At 43.8% G+C, this 18,674-nt stretch overlaps 1 protein-coding gene across 1 annotated transcript; it reads left to right on the top strand.

Annotated features, from left to right (window-relative positions):
- The first annotated feature begins 1,296 nt into the window (after nt 1–1,296).
- On the top strand, nt 1,297–2,841 carry LOC121979383 (F-box/kelch-repeat protein At3g61590-like). The gene is made up of 2 exons (XM_042531378.1): nt 1,297–1,464; nt 1,627–2,841. Exons 1-2 carry the CDS (start codon nt 1,297–1,299, stop codon nt 2,839–2,841), a joined length of 1,383 nt encoding a protein of 460 aa, XP_042387312.1.
- Nucleotides 2,842–18,674: the final 15,833 nt, after the last annotated feature.

The raw sequence follows: 18,674 nt of genomic DNA, 5'->3' as shown, positions 1-18,674 counted from the left end.
ACATTGATTTGTACTTTAATTTCTTGATTCTAATAATGTATGACATTATTTCATGAGATACGTAAGGAAGAAGTTTTCCACTTTTCCTATGTCATGACATACTTCACTTTGAAACTAGTGCAGTTACCATTCTAAACATGCAAGGTAATGCTAAAAGTTTGATATGAGATTGAATAATTAGTAATAGATTCGTACTTAAGCAAAAAGGTGATTACGCATTAATAGAAAGATAAATTATAAAATCGAGTATATCATATGGGAGAGTATTTTTTTCTCCGACTTCATCGGGAATTCACCTCTGCCAAACAATGAGAGTAAAATTCAATTGCTTAAGAGGAAATTGAAGAGTAAAACCTCAATCCACCTTTTCTCTTTCCTTTCCTACTTACTTAAAGTTCTCAATATCCGAGGTATTTTTTTGTTTTTGAACCAACAAATTTTTAGGTCACAAGAATATTATATTAGGATAACCATATACATAGTCATTTGCTACGTGGAATGCCCTATTTGACATGAAATATGAAAATCTTATCTAGGAGATATTGCTTATCTTTTTCTTATCATAACTTTTGTGTCTAGTTTCAATTTTAATTAGATATATTTAATTTAATTGGAGATTTTTTTTCTAAAAAAATCATGCATAATTACGTGAAATATCAATTAATTATCTAAAAAGGAAATAATAATGTGTTTATGCAGATGAAAATAGGAGAAAATGCAAATAAATAACTAAACAAATAAAATTGCAAGCCCTTTCAATATTTATTTGAAAGGAAACAAATAAGAACACAAAATTTAATTTTATTCTTGACCCACAACCTAAAAGGAATCAACATTCTTATCCAGACAAAAAGAAAAGTACAAATTATATTAATAAAAAATTTGTCTATTATATATCATCCTAATCGTTTTTTTTAATTTAATAATGCGACCAATTCTTTATAAAATAAAAACTTTTTCTTATAAAATCCTTAAATATGACCGTTCTTTTTTAAAAAATAGAATACCTTTTATAAAATTTTAAATAGATTAAAGAATTTGATGACTTAGTTAACTATTTATTTTCCTCGACCAAAAGATACTAATTAAAAAATAATTAAGGTTTTAAAAAATATCTTATATTGATCTTTTCTGTTTTCCTATATTAATTATATATTATTTTTTTTATTATAAAAAGAGAATCATGTCCTAACCTTATATATTAATCTAAATAAAGAAATAGCATATCCAAAGTTCTCAAGGCTTAGTTTAGAAGTCGAGGTTTAGGGGTTTGTGATTGTGGCAGAGATCAGGACGATGTCTCGAGACAATGACGGCGTGGAGGAGAAGGAAAAAGAAGAAGACAAGGGAACATTGTTGAAGTGGGATGCCATTCTACCGGACGAACTCCTGCAGAAGGTTCTCTCCTTTTTGCCCACCGCCAACATTATCAAATTGGGCATCGTATGCAAACGGTGGTACGAGGTAGTTCACTCCTATTGGATCTGGACGATCCCTAGAGATAGTGACGGCGAGGAGGAGGAGGAGGAGGAGGAGGAGGAGGAGGAAGAAGAAGAAGAAGAAGAAGAAGAAGAAGAAGAAGAAGAAGAAGACGCCATTCTATATCTACCGGACGAACTCCTGCAGAAGGTGCTCTCCTTTTTGCCCACCGCCAACATCATCAAATTGGGCATCACGTGCAAACGGTGGTACGAGGTGGTTCACTCCTATTGGATCTGGACGATCACTAGACATAGTGACGGCGAGGTGGAGGAGGAGGAAGAAGACACCATTCTATTTCTACCGGACGAACTCCTGCAGAAGGTGCTCTCCTTTTTGCCCACCGCCAACATCATCAAATTGGGCATCGTATCCAAACGGTGGTACAAGGTGGTTCACTCCAGCCCCCCGTTGTCGTGGCCGATGATGGCGCCACAGAAGACGTTGTTCTTCAGGCGCTTCTTTAACGACGCCGGCGGCTTTTCGGGCCGCGTATACGACCCTTGCTTCCTCCGGTGGTCCAACTTCGACGACTTCCTCCACTCAGACATCCAGTACGTGTCCTCCTCCTGCGGCCTGGTCTGCTTAATGAACCACAGTGGCAGGAACCACTTATTGGTCGGCAATCCCATCAAGAGAGACTGGAAGCTGCTTCAAGTCCCCGGCTGCTCTGACTCCTTCAGAACGATGGCCTTGTCATTCGACCGCAGCACGCGCGGCTACACCGTGGTCGTCGCCAAGTGCAGCCGCACCCAGCAATTGCAATGGCACTTATCGGTCCACATCTACCAATCGACGACGAAATCGTGGGCCACTCACTACGCCCAAGACTTCGACCTCTGGAAATTCGAACACCAGGCCGTCATATGCGACGGCGTTCTCTACCAATTCATCTACCATCCGTTTCTGACCCCCAACTTAATGGCGTTCGACCTCATCAAGCCGCCCTCTAGCATTTACCCTCTGATTCCTATGCCATTCCCTTGTGCCTGTGCTGGATTGATCAACCTGTCGAACAAATTGGTCATGGTCGCATTGCTCAACTGGGACTGGCCGCACAAGGGAGCGGTGATTTTAGAACTTGAGGATAAGAAATGGCGGGAGGTGGCTCAAATGCCGATCTCCATGTACAAGAAGTTAGGTGGATATTGTTTAAACTCCTGCGGCGCCGGGGACTTACTCTTCATGCACTCCCCAATGTGTCCGGAGCTACTGACCTTCGACATGAAGCAGAAGGTGTGGAAATGGGTGAGCCACCCCTACACTGAGAGGTCGCTCTTCTGCTTCAAACAGGGAGCCTCAGTCTTCTGCGACCTCTGCTTCGGCTTTTGCTTCGAACCGAGACTCGACGTCTCTTCTTGATCTCTCTGCTGCTTCGTTTAATTTACAACTCAAAAAAATATTTTTTAGTTCTTTCTTGTTTTGGTTACAAAAGAAATTTTTATTATCTGCCAAGACTTTGATCGTTTGTCTATGAGATAGAGTAAGGAATCTGAACGTAGCATTGCATCTTTGCCATCTCATGGAAAATCATGACTAATTTGAAGGTTGTTTATTGCAAAGGTAAAGGGATGTACATTTAGCATTTCACGAGGTAAAGCTAGGGGTTCCCTTGGCCACTTCCGACCATTGCCTTCTCTTAGAACCGGTTCCTCATCAAGAAACTGTCCAAGAGCTATGAGGATGACTAATTGTGCATGATAAAGTACAATTAAGTTTTGTTGATAATCAATAATAGTAAGGTGAACATGAGAAATCCTAAAAGAAACTAAACAAGAATCAATATGAATTGTTTAATCCTAGTCATGCAATAATAGGCCTTATATCTCAACTACTAGAGGCCACTCCTGTAAAGGATGTATATAAGATCTAGAATCATATTGGGTCTATTATATACAACCTTACCTTATATTTTGCAAGAGATTGTTTTCGCAACTTGAACCCATGACCTCAAGGTCAACTTTATTGTTGCGTTAAGGCTTCCCTTCTACTTTAACTTGTTAACTGGATTGAAGTAAATTTATTAAACTTTATTTAATTATTAAAGGTAGACTATTTGGTTTACAAATAAAATTAAAAATCCAAAATATAGTTATTCTTAGTTATCGAATAAATTGTATTTACTTGAGGTTTGTCTATATGCATGCGCGTTGTTGATCTATGTTTTTTTTTTTTATAATGTATTTTTTAAAGAATATCAATTGTGAAACAAATAGTGCTGGTAATTTGCAAGTTCTATATATTCTTAAAAAAATTAGGTTTTGGGATGACCATTACATATCATTTGATCCACTTCATTCAAAATATAAATGATTCTATTCGAGAGCTGAGTCGATGGACGTTGGGATGTGACGCTCCTGTTGACTGGTCGAAGACTCCAGAGACGTAGATCCCTCGCCGCCGTGAACTTGCAAACACAATGTCAAGCCGGGGAGGGGTTTCCGACGATGACCCTCCGACGCTCAAGTCAAATCTCTGGAGGAAAGAAATAAAGCGAAGAAGAAATGAAAGTTGTAGCTACAGTAAAAATGCTAGCATACCTCCGTCGAAGCCTGGGGGTCCTTATATAGGGCTCCCCGAAGGTGCGTGCACGCTTATCAAAGCATACCTGGAATGGGTGTGTCAGGAAAGTGCACCTGTCGTCATACCTTAACAGCACGAGCATATCTCTGACACGACAGTAGAAGCTTCCACCGTACGATTCTCTGTCTGACCATGCTGCTGACCTTGCCACGGACCATGCTTCCTATCGGCGACACTAGTTCCTAGGAGGATATCGTCATCCACTATTTCTGTCCTTTATCGGTCCGCACGGATGGCCCGCTCGGCTAATGCCTTTCCAGAGCCGAGCGTAGGCCACATCAGCTACTGCCTTTCAAGCGGACGCCCGCTCGGCCGGATGCTGTGTCTACTGTTCATGCTGTGTCTACTATTAGCCGAGCGGGATGACCGCTTGACTTCCGCTTCTTCCTGCCTGTCTTATGAGCGTCGGAAACTCGGCGTTAGGCCGAGCTGTCGAAATGCCGGGTCGGCCGCTCCTCCTGCTGGTCAGGAAGATAATCCGCCCGGTCGAACGTCTGTTGGGTGTTGACCACTTTGACTTCCGGCCGGGGGCCCTCCCTTTTACCACCGAATCACATGCCTTCCCTTCAAGTCTAATCGAAGGAGGCTGAAAGTCCGACTGACTAGACCAATATTCTGGTGAGAGGTTGGCCGGTCGGCTAGTGGGCGAGCCAAATCCCATTCGGTTCTTGCCGAACGGACCTTTCTCCCCTGGTCGGTGCTTCATGCCTTTGTACCTTGGATACTTTCCCTCCCCGCTGTCGAGGGGGCACGGGTCGGTCAGCTACTGTTGACGCCGTCTGAATCTCCTTGTGATGCGCACGGATCACTCCCACTAAGGGGGAGCACGCGCCCATTGAATGCTGCCCTGTGGGGGGACGCCACGTGTCGCCGGCGCTGTCGCCGCACGTCCGAAGTGACAACTGCTGATGTGACGTTTGGCGGTTCGAATTCAACAGTCAGATGTACACTCCGATTCCTGTGCCCTAGAGTGGACAACCCGGCTTGGCCAGGCCCTATCATTATAAAGTCGCCTCGCCGACTTCTGCTTCACCTTTGCTTCTCGTGTGCTCGTGTGCTTCGGCGGTTGCTTGCATCCAGTGTCCGGCGACCCCCTACTCTCCTCTCCGGCGTCCCCTTTTCTTGTAAGCTTCGTCTCCTGTTTCTTTGTCTTCCTTTCTTGCCCTATACCCTTTTCCTGCGTCCTACTTTCTTGCCCGGCGAACTTCCGTGGGTTTTCCGACGATCTTTTGAACAAACTCCTCTGTTTCTTCATTTTTTGACCATGGCCAGTTCTTCCCAAATGGCCGACCTCTCCCCCAGTCCATGGTACACCACCATGGAGACTCGATTCGACGAGGGCGACACGACAAGCTTGATAAACGCCTTTGACCTCCCGGCTAACTATGAAATAGTTCTGGCCTCACCTTTCGACCGGCCACATGACCCGCCGCGCGGTGCGATTTGCTTTTTTCGTGATCAATTTGTGTGCTGGCCTGCGATTCCCTCTCCACCCATTTTTTTGTGAAGTCTGGAACTATTTTCGTATCCCGCTCACCCAGTTAGTCCCCAACTCCTTCCGCCTTCTGTGCGGCGTAGTTGTACTGTTCACAACCCACAACATTCCCCTAAAACTGCAAATATTCCATTACTTCTACTACCCCAAGCAGTCCAAGCTGGGCACCTACCTTTTCCAGTCCCGGATCGGTTTGGTCTTCTTTGATAAGATGCCACTTCCAATAAACATTGGAAAGACTGCTTCTTTTTCGTGAGACTCCCCGAGCGGCCTCCTATCCGGATCCAATGGCTGACCGCACTGCCACCTCCGCCCGAGTTGAAGAGGTATAAGATCCAGCCGGACTACCTTCATGCGGCCAACTTGCTCGCCGGCCTGAAGCTCAACATTCACAAGTTCTTACCAGAAGGCGTCCTGTATATGTTCGGACTGAGCCCGATCCGAACGCCTCTCCCGGGCGGCATAGGTAAGGAATTCCACTTGACTTCTTCCTTTGGGTCTAACTGATTTTCCATTTTTCTCTTGCAGCTAACACGATGATGAAATCGGTCGTGCTCGGCTTGCTAAAGGCTAAGGCTGCCGAGGCCGAGGCAACTGCCGCTAAGGAAATGGAGAGGCTTGGGCTCAAGCCGATCGGCTCTCACGAGGGCGAGGGCGAAGAAGCTCCAATTGTTGCCGAAGAATCTGCCGCGCGGACAGTCACTACTGAAGCTGCGGGAGAGACTGCTCCAATTGGCGTGCAGCTCGGATTCTGCTTCTTCCTGCCTGTCTTATGAGCGTCGGAAACTCGGCGTCAGGCCGAGCTGTCGAAACGCCGGGTCAGGAAGATAATCCGCCCGATCGAACGTCTGCCGGGTGTTGACTGTTGGGATCTTAGATGGCTAGAGGGGGGGGTGAATAGCTCCTTTAAAAACTTAAACGAAAACTTCTACACAGATAATCGTTAGCACAGCGGAATTAGACAACTAAAGGAGAGAAAAACATAAGCACACTAACACTAGGATTTACGAGGTTCGGGGATAACTTGCCCCTACTCCTCGGCGTGTCCGTAAGGTGGACGACTCCTTGATCTTCGGTAGATCGCACCCCGGATAAATTCCGGCTAAAGATCCTCCTTCTCGGTGGAGTAACCTCTCCACAAAGATCACAAGAGTAGATTTGAAAGTGAAGCACAATTACTTACAGAGTGTGGCTAAAGGATTGAACAGTTTAACTTACAGCCACGAAGCAGAAAAACAACGACAGGAGGAATCAGCCAAGAGCTCAACAAAAACGCACAGCCTCTTGCTTGAACGACAGAGAGAGTTTTTCCAGAGTGTTAGCCATCCTCTCCTCTTCCTCCTTCTTATTTCTCTGCTTTCTTCACTGCGTTTGCCTGCATCGAATCACTGCAAACCAGTAGCGTATCACTGTCGCCAAACCAGGCGTCGCCAATCACGCTTCTTCCTCATCTGAACTCACACCAATACCATCCTTGGTCTTCTCTGAGCTCGAACCAATAAGGAAGAGTCAAGCTGATCGCAGCCAGTGAGACAACTGAACAAGCCAGTGAACGTTGACGCTTCTTTTGCACAATTTGCAGCGATAACCAGTAGAAAAACCATTTTGTTTTATTCCTTTGATAGTCATTGATTTGAATTCAAACATCACCATGGTACCTGCAGCCTGTAACTCAAAAAGCTCACAAGCAGATGTTAGATCAGATGCATCAGAAACGAGTCAGAAATCTCAGAGAAGTAGCAGGAGACATGCGACATCACTGTGGATCGGTCAGCAGACCGATCCATAGGTTTCTGGACCGATCAGGTGATCGGTCCGGGAAGATCCTGATCGGTCTGTGGACCGATCATACTATGTGTCGATCGGTCCACAGACCGTTCCACGCTTTCTCAGCGTTTCTGATCACTTCTTTCTGATCGGTCTGTAGACCGATCAGATAACCCACAGAATGTTTCTGTGTGGATCCTGATCGGTCACCAGACCGATCAGATAGCCCACAGAAAGTCTGTGTGGTTACTGATCGGTCACCCGACCGATCAGTGATCTTGGAGTATCACTGGATCGATCGGTAACCCACAGAAAGTCTGTGTGGTTACTGATCGGTCACCCGACCGATCAGTGATCTTGGAGTATCACTGGATCGGTCTGCAGACCGATCCAGACGACCAAGGTATCACTGGATCAGTCTGTAGACCGATCCAATGCTACCGAGTGAGTTTTGCAGCTTTCCAGCCCGAAACCCTGAGGTCTTCCTGGTCCCGAGACCGAGCTACCGAGCCCTCTCTGACCTAGTCCGGAGAACGAGCTACCGAGCCCTCTCCGACCTCATCCGGTCCAGAGAACGAGCTACCGAGCCCTCTCTGACCATTCCGTGCCAAGTCACCATACTTGGACTTTTCTCGTGCCAAGCTTCCTGCTTGGACTTTTTACCAGATGTCTGGTCAACCTTGACCCATCTGGATTTCCCTTGCCTGGCTTCACTCACCAGGACTTTCCCTCCCAACTGATCAACCTCGATCAGTAGTCATTCTGAGTTAAATTAATATCTGATACAAACTTAAATCAGTGTCAACATCAAAACAACAGCCAGGTCAGACTGTATCAACAATCTCCCCCTTTTTGTTGTTTGACAACAAGATTTAAGTTTAGATCAGAATTGTTCAAATTTTCATAATTTTAGGGGAATCAAGATCCTCCCCCTAAGACGGATACTACACTATATGAGGGTCTTCAAATTTTCTTTTCATTCATCTAAACTTAATTATCTTCTCCCCCTTTGTCAAACACCGAAAAGGTGCGAATACGGTAAGATAACATAAAGAGCTCCCCCTTAACCCTTACTGTCTGTTTCGTAAAGCACTTAGAAAGCCCTCTAAGTGTATTATAAGACAGTAATAAAGAAATAAAGGACAAACAAGACATGCAAGTGAACAACATATTAATATCCAATAGAAAATGAAGCATAATAAAGAGCAAGCAAATAGAAAACGGAGTAGCATAAATACAGGAGTAGCATCAAAAGTGCAAACATCCAGGTCAGTCATAAAGACTAACAAATAACATCCAAAATACAGACAGCCAACAAACAAACTGTGTCAATCAACATCCTCACACTAAGGAATATCACCATCATCGGCAGGAGGGGTGAAATCCTGAGGCGGCATGCCGGAGGAAGGATAGCCTGGGTAAGACTGCGGAGGCGGGTAGCGTGCCATCCATCCGAGTAGCAACTGCTGTGTCACCACCTGATGACTGCGCATATCATCGAAGTGCTGGTCAATATGCCCGCGCAGGTCATCGTAGCGCTGGTCAATCCGTATGCGTAGTCCATCGAACTCAGCAGCCACCATCTCCTCGTGACGATCAAATCGGCTCTCCAACTCAGCGATCTGCCAGCGCAGGTCTGGATCCACCTCGCCAATGTCAGCAGGAGGAGCAGCAACAGGAGCAGCTGCAACCTGTCGTGGAGGTCCCCGTGGTAACTCACCTAAAGCTCTCCCATCCTTCCACTGAACATCCCCATTTTGCCCTATGATTCCAGACTTGGAAAATGCCCGTTTTCCAAGTCGGCAATCCTGCCTGACCATTTTGATTATTCTACCCTTAGAGACATCAACCTGAAGGGTCTCAAGCCAATTAGTAATTATATGCCCATAAGGCATATAAATAGTGAAGCCGCTAGGCTGAGAATATGATATGATCGAGGAGTAGATGCTCGACATGATATCAAAATTGAGACGCCGACGCAAACCATAAAGCATAAGACAATGATATGATCGGATCTCAGATAATGGTTTAGATGTGATAGGTAGAAGGCAGTTCGTGACAATTTTAAAAAGAATGTAATCTTGAGGAGATAATCTCAAGGCTGCAAAAGTAGGGAAGTCAACATCTAGCTCATCTAGCCCTTGTCTAGGCTGTCTGAAGAAGTACTCATATATATCGTCAGGTGAGATATCAAACGGTGGAAGTAACTGATCTGGTAAGTCAGGAAATATCGAAAAGACATCACCGGAACACCTCCGACAATTGAGATACTCAAAGAAAGATGAGATACTGAAATCAAGAGTCCGCTTAGCAACTCTTGTTTTAAAACCTTGATCATTAGTCTCATGAAGGTTATTATAGAACTCAGAGACCAAGTCATAGTTGATATCCCGTTCCAAGTAGACTAGTGAATCGAGTTTGTAGTATGCTATGATTTCGGACACTTGTGGGCAAAATTCGTCCATGAATTTTCTATCCACGGACCTACAAGGGAGTAATTTGAATGTCCTTTGTTGAAAAGCTTGCTCAGAATGGCGGTTTGGGAATCTACTGGAACTAGCTGGTTGGGGTCGAGAGGGAGCAGGAGACTTGGTTTTCTCAGCTGGGGACTTAGAAGAACCCTCACCGACTGCTTTCTTCCTAGATAGATAAGGATTTGGACATGGTCGGGGCAAATGGGAGTCCACGGGAGCCACATAGAGAGAACCGAGACCACACAGAGAGAACCGAGACAACACACATAGAGAAAATGTGAAAAGAAGCTAAACAGCTAAGAATGAACAAATCTCGGGAGGAAGAAGAGTTACCTGGGCGCCATTGTAACCTTCGTCTTTTAGAAGATGATGGGTCGAGAAGACGGGAGGAAAAGAGGGGCGTCGGCTAGGTTATGAGTCGGTCGGCTAGGGTTTTGGAAAAGGAAGAAGATCGGGAAGAGAGGAGGTCGGGAGGATTTAATGAGGGATAGTGCACGGTGAGATCTGATCGGACGGTCGTCCGATCAGTATCGATTTTAACACCCAAAGAGGTCGATCGGTCCCGGACCGATCAGAGATCTCTGATCGGTCGTGGAGACCGATCGGGCCTCTGCGAACCATAGAACTGACCGGAGAGTTATGGATTCGTTCCGGATCGGTCGACAGACCAGATCCCACCTCCCTGACCGAGAGGTGGATGCGTGAACCTCCGATCGGTCGTGGAGACCGATCGAACCTCTGATCGGTCCCGGACCGATCGAGGTCGATCGAGCTAGCGATACGTTTGAGAACCCCGATCGGTGCGGACCGATCGGATATCGAATGAACTCTGATCGGTCGTAGGGACCGATCGGGATATCGCCTGATCGGTCCTGGACCGATCAGAGGATAATCTGATTGATTTCAGTAACTGAAATTTTGAGCCGTTGTTGATCGAAAATTCGAAAAGTTCAACAACCAAGAATTCAGAACCTCCCAAATTCATAACCTAGAACCTAAGGATCAACACCCACAATTGTGTTCAAAAAATGAACTCTTATGGCCTGAGCTTGTTTAGAGCCCGAAAGTTTCAGACTTCAAAACCCAAAAACTCAGACATTTGGAATCTTAGAGTTCCAATCTTAGAGAACCTTATAAAACTATTACCTATAGTGAACCAAGGTATTAGTTAAGACCTAGGATTGCTATGATCAGTTTCAAGTTTGTCAAAATATAAACAACTTGTCCTAATTTTCAATCAAGGCATGTTAAGTATCAATCAAAAATATCAATCAACAAATCAACCATCAACTATAATTGGATAATTTCTAGGCAAAAGTCCAACCAAGATTCCTTGATTGGAATATATGAGTAAGATCAAGGAACCAATTACACATGAATTATGTAATGGTGTTCCCCATACTCAATTAATGTCTCTTCAACCTAATTATTCAAGGGATGCATGATACACTTTGAATAATTTGGTTGTTCCTAGCATCTCACCCCATTTCTAGCAAACAAAAATATTTTGTTAAACCTTATAGTTTGTGTGAGATGTTCCCAAGTTGCCCAAAATCATTCCCAATTTCTCTTGTCATTTTTTAATTTTTCCTTATTGATCATGATGAGGTCCTAAGGACCTAAGGAGCCAAACACATTCCCAATTCCCTCCTTAAATGACTAAATTCATTCTCCGGAAGGGGTTTGGTGAAAATATCAGCTAGGTTTGACTTTGATTCCACATATGTGAGCACAATGTCACCCCTAGCTACGTGATCTCTAATGAAGTGATGACGCACTTCAATGTGCTTGGTCCTTGAATGATGGACTGGATTTTTAGTTAGGTTGATCGTGCTAATGTTGTCACATAGCACTTGTACACCCTTATAAGAAAGTCCATAATCCTCTAGGGTGTGTATCATCCACAACAATTGTGATACACTCTCTCACATGGCAATATATTCGGCCTCGGTCGTGGAGAGAGCAACACAATGTTGCTTCCGACTTGACCAACTAACTAAAGATGAACCTAAAAATTGGCAACCCCCACTAGTGCTTTTCCGATCCAATTTGCACCCAGCATAGTCGGAATCGGTATAGCCTATCAAGTCAAAAGACTGCATGCGAGGGTACCATAGACCTACTCGAATTGTGCCCTTAAGGTATCTCAATATTCTCTTAACTGTAATTAAATGAGATTCCTTGGCACAGACTTGATATCTAGCGCACATGCCCACAGCAAAAAGTATGTCTGGTCGACTAGCTGTGAGATATAGAAGACTACCAATCATGCTTCTATATTGTGTTAGATCAATTGGTTTTCCACTCTCATCATTGTCAAGGCGAGTGCTTGTCGCCATTGGAGTGGACATTTCCTTAGAGTCACTCATATTGAATTTTCTAAGCATCTCTTGAGTGTATTTCGTCTGATGGACATAAATGCCATCTCGAGTTTGTTTGATTTCAAGTCCAAGGAAGAATGTCAATTCTCCTACTAGACTCATCTCAAACTCACTTTCCATGTGAGAAATAAATTCATTCAAATAGCCCTTGTTATTTGAGCCACAAATTATGTCATCGACATATACTTGGGCTACAAAAATATTTTCACCATCTCTACGCAGAAATAGTGTTGGGTCTATTTGGCCTCTCACAAAACCCTTTTCTAGTAAATATGTTGACAACCTTTCGTACCAAGCTCGTGGTGCTTGTTTAAGCCCATAAAGTGCTTTCTTGAGCTTGTACACGTGGTTTGGAGCTTCGGTATTCACAAACCCCGGTGGTTGTTCAACATAGACTTCTTCTTTAATAAAACCATTTAAGAAGGCAGATTTAACATCCATTTGATAGAGTTTGAAACCTCTATGTGCAGCAAAAGCTAGCATCAAACGAATGGACTCTAATCATGCCACGGGAGCATAAGTCTCATCATAATCGAGACCTTCGACTTGACTATAGCCCTTGGCTACAAGTCTTGCCTTGTTTCTTACAACTTCTCCCTTTTGATTTAACTTATTTTTGAAGACCCATTTAGTTCCAATAATGGTGGTCTTTTTCGGTCTAGGAACCAAGTCCCACACTTGGCTCCTTTCAAATTGACCTAATTCGTCTTGCATAGCTATGATCCAATCAGGATCGCGCAATGCCTCATCAACTAATTTTGGTTCAATCTCTGAAATCAATGCGACTTCATTAGACTCATTTCTGAAGAATGATCCAGTCCTAACCCCTTGTTGGATGTCTCCCACAATTTGGTCTTGGGGATGACTAGTGGCTATCCTAGATTGTCTTGGTGTTGGTGGTGCCTCATGAATGGTCTCACTCGGCACAGGCGAGGACTCAATATCAGGCAAAGGATCAAATTGAGTTCTTTGTTGCCTTTGCTCATCAACATCAGAGTCAACTTCGACTCGTTCTTCATTTTGATCATTCAAACTTAGATTTCTAAGTCCAAATTGAATTTCTCCTACATCCCTTGGTTGATCATTTAAGTTAGGGATTTCTTCAAAGGCTACATCAGAGGACTCTTCAATCAATTTGGTCCTATTGTTGTAGACTCGATAGGCTTTGCTGGTAAGAGAATACCCGACCAGTATCCCTTGATCAGCCTTAGCCGTGAACTTCCCAAGATGGTCCTTGGTGTTCAAAATAAACACCTTACAACCAAACACCCTAAGATGTTTAATTGTAGGTGGTTTCCCAAACCAAAGTTCATGGGGAGTCTTTCCTAAAAACCTATGTATTAAAACTCGATTTTGCATATAGCAAGCTGTATTCACAGCTTCAGCCCATAAGTAGCTCGGTAGTGAGTACTCATTGAGCATGCTTCGTGCAGCCTCTTGTAAGACTCGGTTCTTTCTCTCCACAACCCCATTTTGCTGTGGGGTCCTTGGAGTAGAGAACTCATGCCTATATCCCTTTTCTTGACAAAATTCTAAGAACCTATGGTTTTGAAATTCACCACCATGATCACTTCTAATGGTTTTAATTGTTGTTGATTTTTCATTTTCAGTTCTTCTACAAAAAGAAATAAAAATATCTACGGTTTGATCCTTAGTTTTCAAAAAGAAGGTCCATGTATATCTAGTAAAATCATCAATAATTACTAAACAATATCTACTACCATTCAATGAAATAACATTGTTACAATCAAACAAGTCCATATGTAATAAGTCTAAGGCAGTAGATGTACTCACAATGCTTTTACCTTTATGAGATGCTTTTGTTTGCTTACCCATTTGACATGCATCACATAGTTTGTTCTTTTGGTACTTGATGCTTGGTAAGCCTCGTACTAGTCCTTTGTTGGCCAACTTCCGAATGTTCTTCATGTTTACATGTGCCAACCTTCTATGCCAAAGCCAAGACTCTTCTTCTTTTGACATGAAACACTTAATCAAAGCATTAGTAGCACTTTTAAACGATACTTGATAAATGTTATCAACCCTTGTGCCTACTAGTACTGTGTCAAGTGTGTCAATGTGTTTAACCAAACATTGACTTGAATGAAATTCAATTGTGTAACCCGTATCACACAATTGACTGACACTTAGGAGATTAAAAGTCATCCCCTTGACTAGAAGAACATTCTTGATGTGGAGACATTCGGATATATGAATGTCTCCAACCCCTATAACCTTAAGACTACCATTATTGCCAAAAGACACATTACCTCTATTTTTATTTTGTATGGTAGAGAATAGTGACTTGTCCCCTGTCATGTGCTTGGAGCATCCACTATCAACAAACCAAGTTGATAGACGCTCCCCCTCGACCAATGCCTACAAGACACGAAAGACGGATGTTTTAGGTACCCAAATTCTGGGACCTAATGCATCTACAATGAGAGACTTAGGCACCCATGCCTTAGTCACCTTCTTCCTAGTCTCATGAACCCTAGAAACATGTGTTCTATGAAATTGGGTTCTTGACACTAAAGAAATAAAGCTAGACTCCTTAGGTTGGTATCCTAATCCAGCCTTGTTGTAAACCGCCCTTTGGGCATTTAGAATCATGTCTAAGGTCTTAGAGCTGGTTGAGAATTTCTCAAGCATTTTCTTGAGCTTCTCAATTTCACCCTTCAAGGTTTTGTTTTCATCCTCTAGGGCCTCTTGATAAAGATCATCGACCTCATCTTCCCTAAGGGCCCTTAATTTCTCTATTTCATCTTTTAGCAGTTTAGTTTCTGTTTTTGATTTTTTAAGGGAAGTAGACAAATGTGCAATTGTTTTATAACACTTTTCTAAATGGGGAGAGGTTACCTCTTCATCATCCGAAGATGATGAAGTCGCGGCTGAAGAGCTTGAGTCCTCACTCTCGGACTCGGACTCCTCTCTTGCCATGAGGGCTAACTGCCGTGTACTCTTCTCCCTCTTCTCTTCCTCAGATGAACTTGAAGAAGACTCATCCCATGTAGCTTTTAGAGCCTTCTTCTTCTTGACTCTTTCCTCCTTCTTTTTGGCTCGTTCCTCCTTCCTTTTAATTTGGACACTCGCTCCGATAGTGTCCCTTTTTGCTGCACTCATAACATGTAACATTAGTTTTGTCAATATTTTGTTCACTAGGTTTACCTTTCCCTTTGTATCTTCTGCTCCTTCTCATGATTCTTCTCACGAAGTTGGCCATCTCGCTTGATGATGATTCACCTTCATCATCGGACTCGGAGGAGGATGAAGATGAAACAATTTCTTTCTCCTTCTTCTTTTCTTTCTTTCTTCTTCCCTCCTTGCTCTTTTCTTCTGCAACCAAAGCAATACCTTTCTCTTTTTGCCCTTTGTTAGCAAGTTCATGTAATTCCATTTCACAAAAAAATTCATCTAACTTAACAATGGAAAGATCCTTGGATACCTTGTAGGCATCCACCATAGATGACCACAAGGCATTCCTAGGAAAAGCTTTTAGAGCATACCTTACGAGGTCACGATTTTCTACTCGTTCATCCACCGAATGGAGACCATTGATGATCTCCTTGAACCTTCCATGTATCTCACTTACAGTTTCATTTTCCTTCATGAAAGGTTCTGTAGTTGGTTTAGGAACAAATCCCTCTTGGCGATCCGAGAGTCTCGAGTCCCTTCTTGGAGCTCGATGAGCTTGTTCCATAGATCCTTCGCACTTGTGAAAGGACCAACCTTGACAAGTTGATCCTTGGCTATCCCACATTGCAAAGTGACAACCGCCTTGGCATCGGCTTGTCCCTTGCGAGTTTGCTCGGTTGACCATCTCGATGAGTCAAGTTCCTTACCTTCTTCGTCCTTTGGAGGTGAGAATCCCTCCTTGACGGAGAACCACATGGAGATATCGGTCTTGAGGTAATACTCCATGCGGCTTTTCCAATATTGAAAATCTGCTCCATCGAAATAGGGTGGACGGTTGGTGCTGAGTCCCTCCTTCATGGCCATTGTTTAGCTCTTTGGGTTGTTAAGCCGAAATGAAGAGCACCAGGCTCTGATACCACTTGTTGGGATCTTAGATGGCTAGAGGGGGGGGGGGTGAATAGCTCCTTTAAAAACTTAAACGAAAACTTCTACACAGATAATCGTTAGCACAGCGGAATTAGACAACTAAAGGAGAGAAAAACATAAGCACACTAACACTAGGATTTACGAGGTTCGGGGATAACTTGCCCCTACTCCTCGGCGTGTCCGTAAGGTGGACGACTCCTTGATCTTCGGTAGATCGCACCCCGGATAAATTTCGGCTAAAGATCCTCCTTCTCGGTGGAGTAACCTCTCCACAAAGATCACAAGAGTAGATTTGAAAGTGAAGCACAATTACTTACAGAGTGTGGCTAAAGGATTGAACAGTTTAACTTACAGCCACGAAGCAGAAAAACAACGACAGGAGGAATCAGCCAAGAGCTCAACAAAAACGCACAGCCTCTTGCTTGAACGACAGAGAGAGTTTTTCCAGAGTGTTAGCCATCCTCTCCTCTTCCTCCTTCTTATTTCTCTGCTTTCTTCACTGCGTTTGCCTGCATCGAATCACTGCAAACCAGTAGCGTATCACTGTCGCCAAACCAGGCGTCGCCAATCACGCTTCTTCCTCATCTGAACTCACACCAATACCATCCTTGGTCTTCACTGGTGTCTCTGAGCTCGAACCAATAAGGAAGAGTCAAGCTGATCGCAGCCAGTTAGCCAACTGAACAAGCCAGTGAACGTTGACGCTTCTTTTGCACAATTTGCAGCGATAACCAGTAGAAAAACCATTTTGTTTTATTCCTTTGATAGTCATTGATTTGAATTCAAACATCACCATGGTACCTGCAGCCTGTAACTCAAAAAGCTCACAAGCAGATGTTAGATCAGATGCATCAGAAACGAGTCAGAAAACTCAGAGAAGTAGCAGGTGACATGCGACATCACTGTGGATCGGTCAGCAGACCGATCCATAGGTTTCTGGACCGATCAGGAGATCGGTCCGGGAAGATCCTGATCGGTCTGTGGACCGATCAGACTATGTGTGGATCGGTCCACAGACCGTTCCACGCTTTCTCAATGTTTTTGATCACTTCTTTCTGATCGGTCTGGAGACCGATCAGATAACCCACAGAATGCTTCTGTGCGGTTACTGATCGGTCCACAGACCGATCAGTTAACCCACAGAATACTTCTGTGTGGTTACTGATCGGTCCACAGACCGATCAGTTAACCCACAGAATGTTTCTGTGTGGATCCTGATCGGTCACCAGACCGATCAGATAGCCCACAGAAAGTCTGTGTGGTTACTGATCGGTCACCCGACCGATCAGTGATCTTGGAGTATCACTGGATCGGTCTGCAGACCGATCCAGATGACCAAGGTATCACTGGATCGGTCTGCAGACCGATCCAATGCTACCGAGTGAGTTTTGCAGCTTTCCAGCCCGAAACCCTGAGGTCTTCCTGGTCCCGAGACCGAGCTACCGAGCCCTCTCTGACCTAGTCCGGAGAACGAGCTACCGAGCCCTCTCCGACCTCATCCGGTCCAGAGAACGAGCTACCGAGCCCTCTCTGACCATTCCGTGCCAAGTCACCATACTTGGACTTTTCCCGTGCCAAGCTCCCTGCTTGGACTTTTTACCAGATGTCTGGTCAACCTTGACCCATCTGGATTTCCCTTGCCTGGCTTCACTCACTAGGACTTTCCCTCCCAACTGATCAACCTCGATCAGTAGTCATTCTGAGTTAAATTAATATCTGATACAAACTTAAATCAGTGTCAACATCAAAACAACAGCCAGGTCAGACTGTATCAACATTGACCACTTTGACCTCCGGTCGAGACCCCCCTCCCTTTTACCACCGGATCAATAAATAAAAGGGTTGTTTTATCTGTGATTCAGTTATTAATTTGGTCTCAATTTCCTCCTCAGTTTTGCTAATGATAGATAAATGGTGAAAAAGATTTCAGTTTGCACACAATAAGAACTCACAGATATCCTTGTTTTTTCGTTCATATTTTTCATTGCAAATAAGCTATTCTTATCTTTTTCCTTTAAGTCTCTATATTTGCGTGAATTGAGGGGCGCTGACAGCAAGGAATCTATACATTTTATTTTAAAATTTTGTTTTGTTCCTGATTCCTTTTCTGTTTCTCTTTCTGTCCACCTGGTTTCTGTTTGTTCTGGTTAATATAGAGTAGGTTTTTTAAAACTTTTTGGCCTTGAAAGGTCCAATCTGAAGTGAGGATTATTACAGTTTCTTTTGCTTGTTCTTTTTACTTGTTTTGAGTTGTTGAATCCAAGTGTTTACAGGTCTAGTGTCTGGTGGGATGACAAGTCAGGGTGTTGAGCCTGTTGCTACAGTTGTCTCATAAACCACTGAGGTTTTTTTTTTTTTTGCTTCATATTACACATCTTTGTTTATTTTTAATTGTGCAGGAGAGAAGAAATTATAGTTATTTATTTTGGATGA

The sequence above is a fragment of the Zingiber officinale genome, chromosome 5A (genome assembly GCF_018446385.1).
Source record: "Zingiber officinale cultivar Zhangliang chromosome 5A, Zo_v1.1, whole genome shotgun sequence".
Taxonomy (NCBI): domain Eukaryota; kingdom Viridiplantae; phylum Streptophyta; class Magnoliopsida; order Zingiberales; family Zingiberaceae; genus Zingiber; species Zingiber officinale.
This window is presented reverse-complemented; position numbering and strand designations above follow the sequence as displayed.

Coding starts and splice junctions, on each gene's coding strand:
- LOC121979383 (XM_042531378.1), top strand. CDS start 1,297: ATGTCTCGAGACAATGACGGCGTGGAGGAGAAGGAAAAAGAAGAAGAC. Junction 1,465..1,626: donor TATGCAAACGGTGGTACGAG/GTAGTTCACTCC, acceptor GAACTCCTGCAG/AAGGTGCTCTCCTTTTTGCC.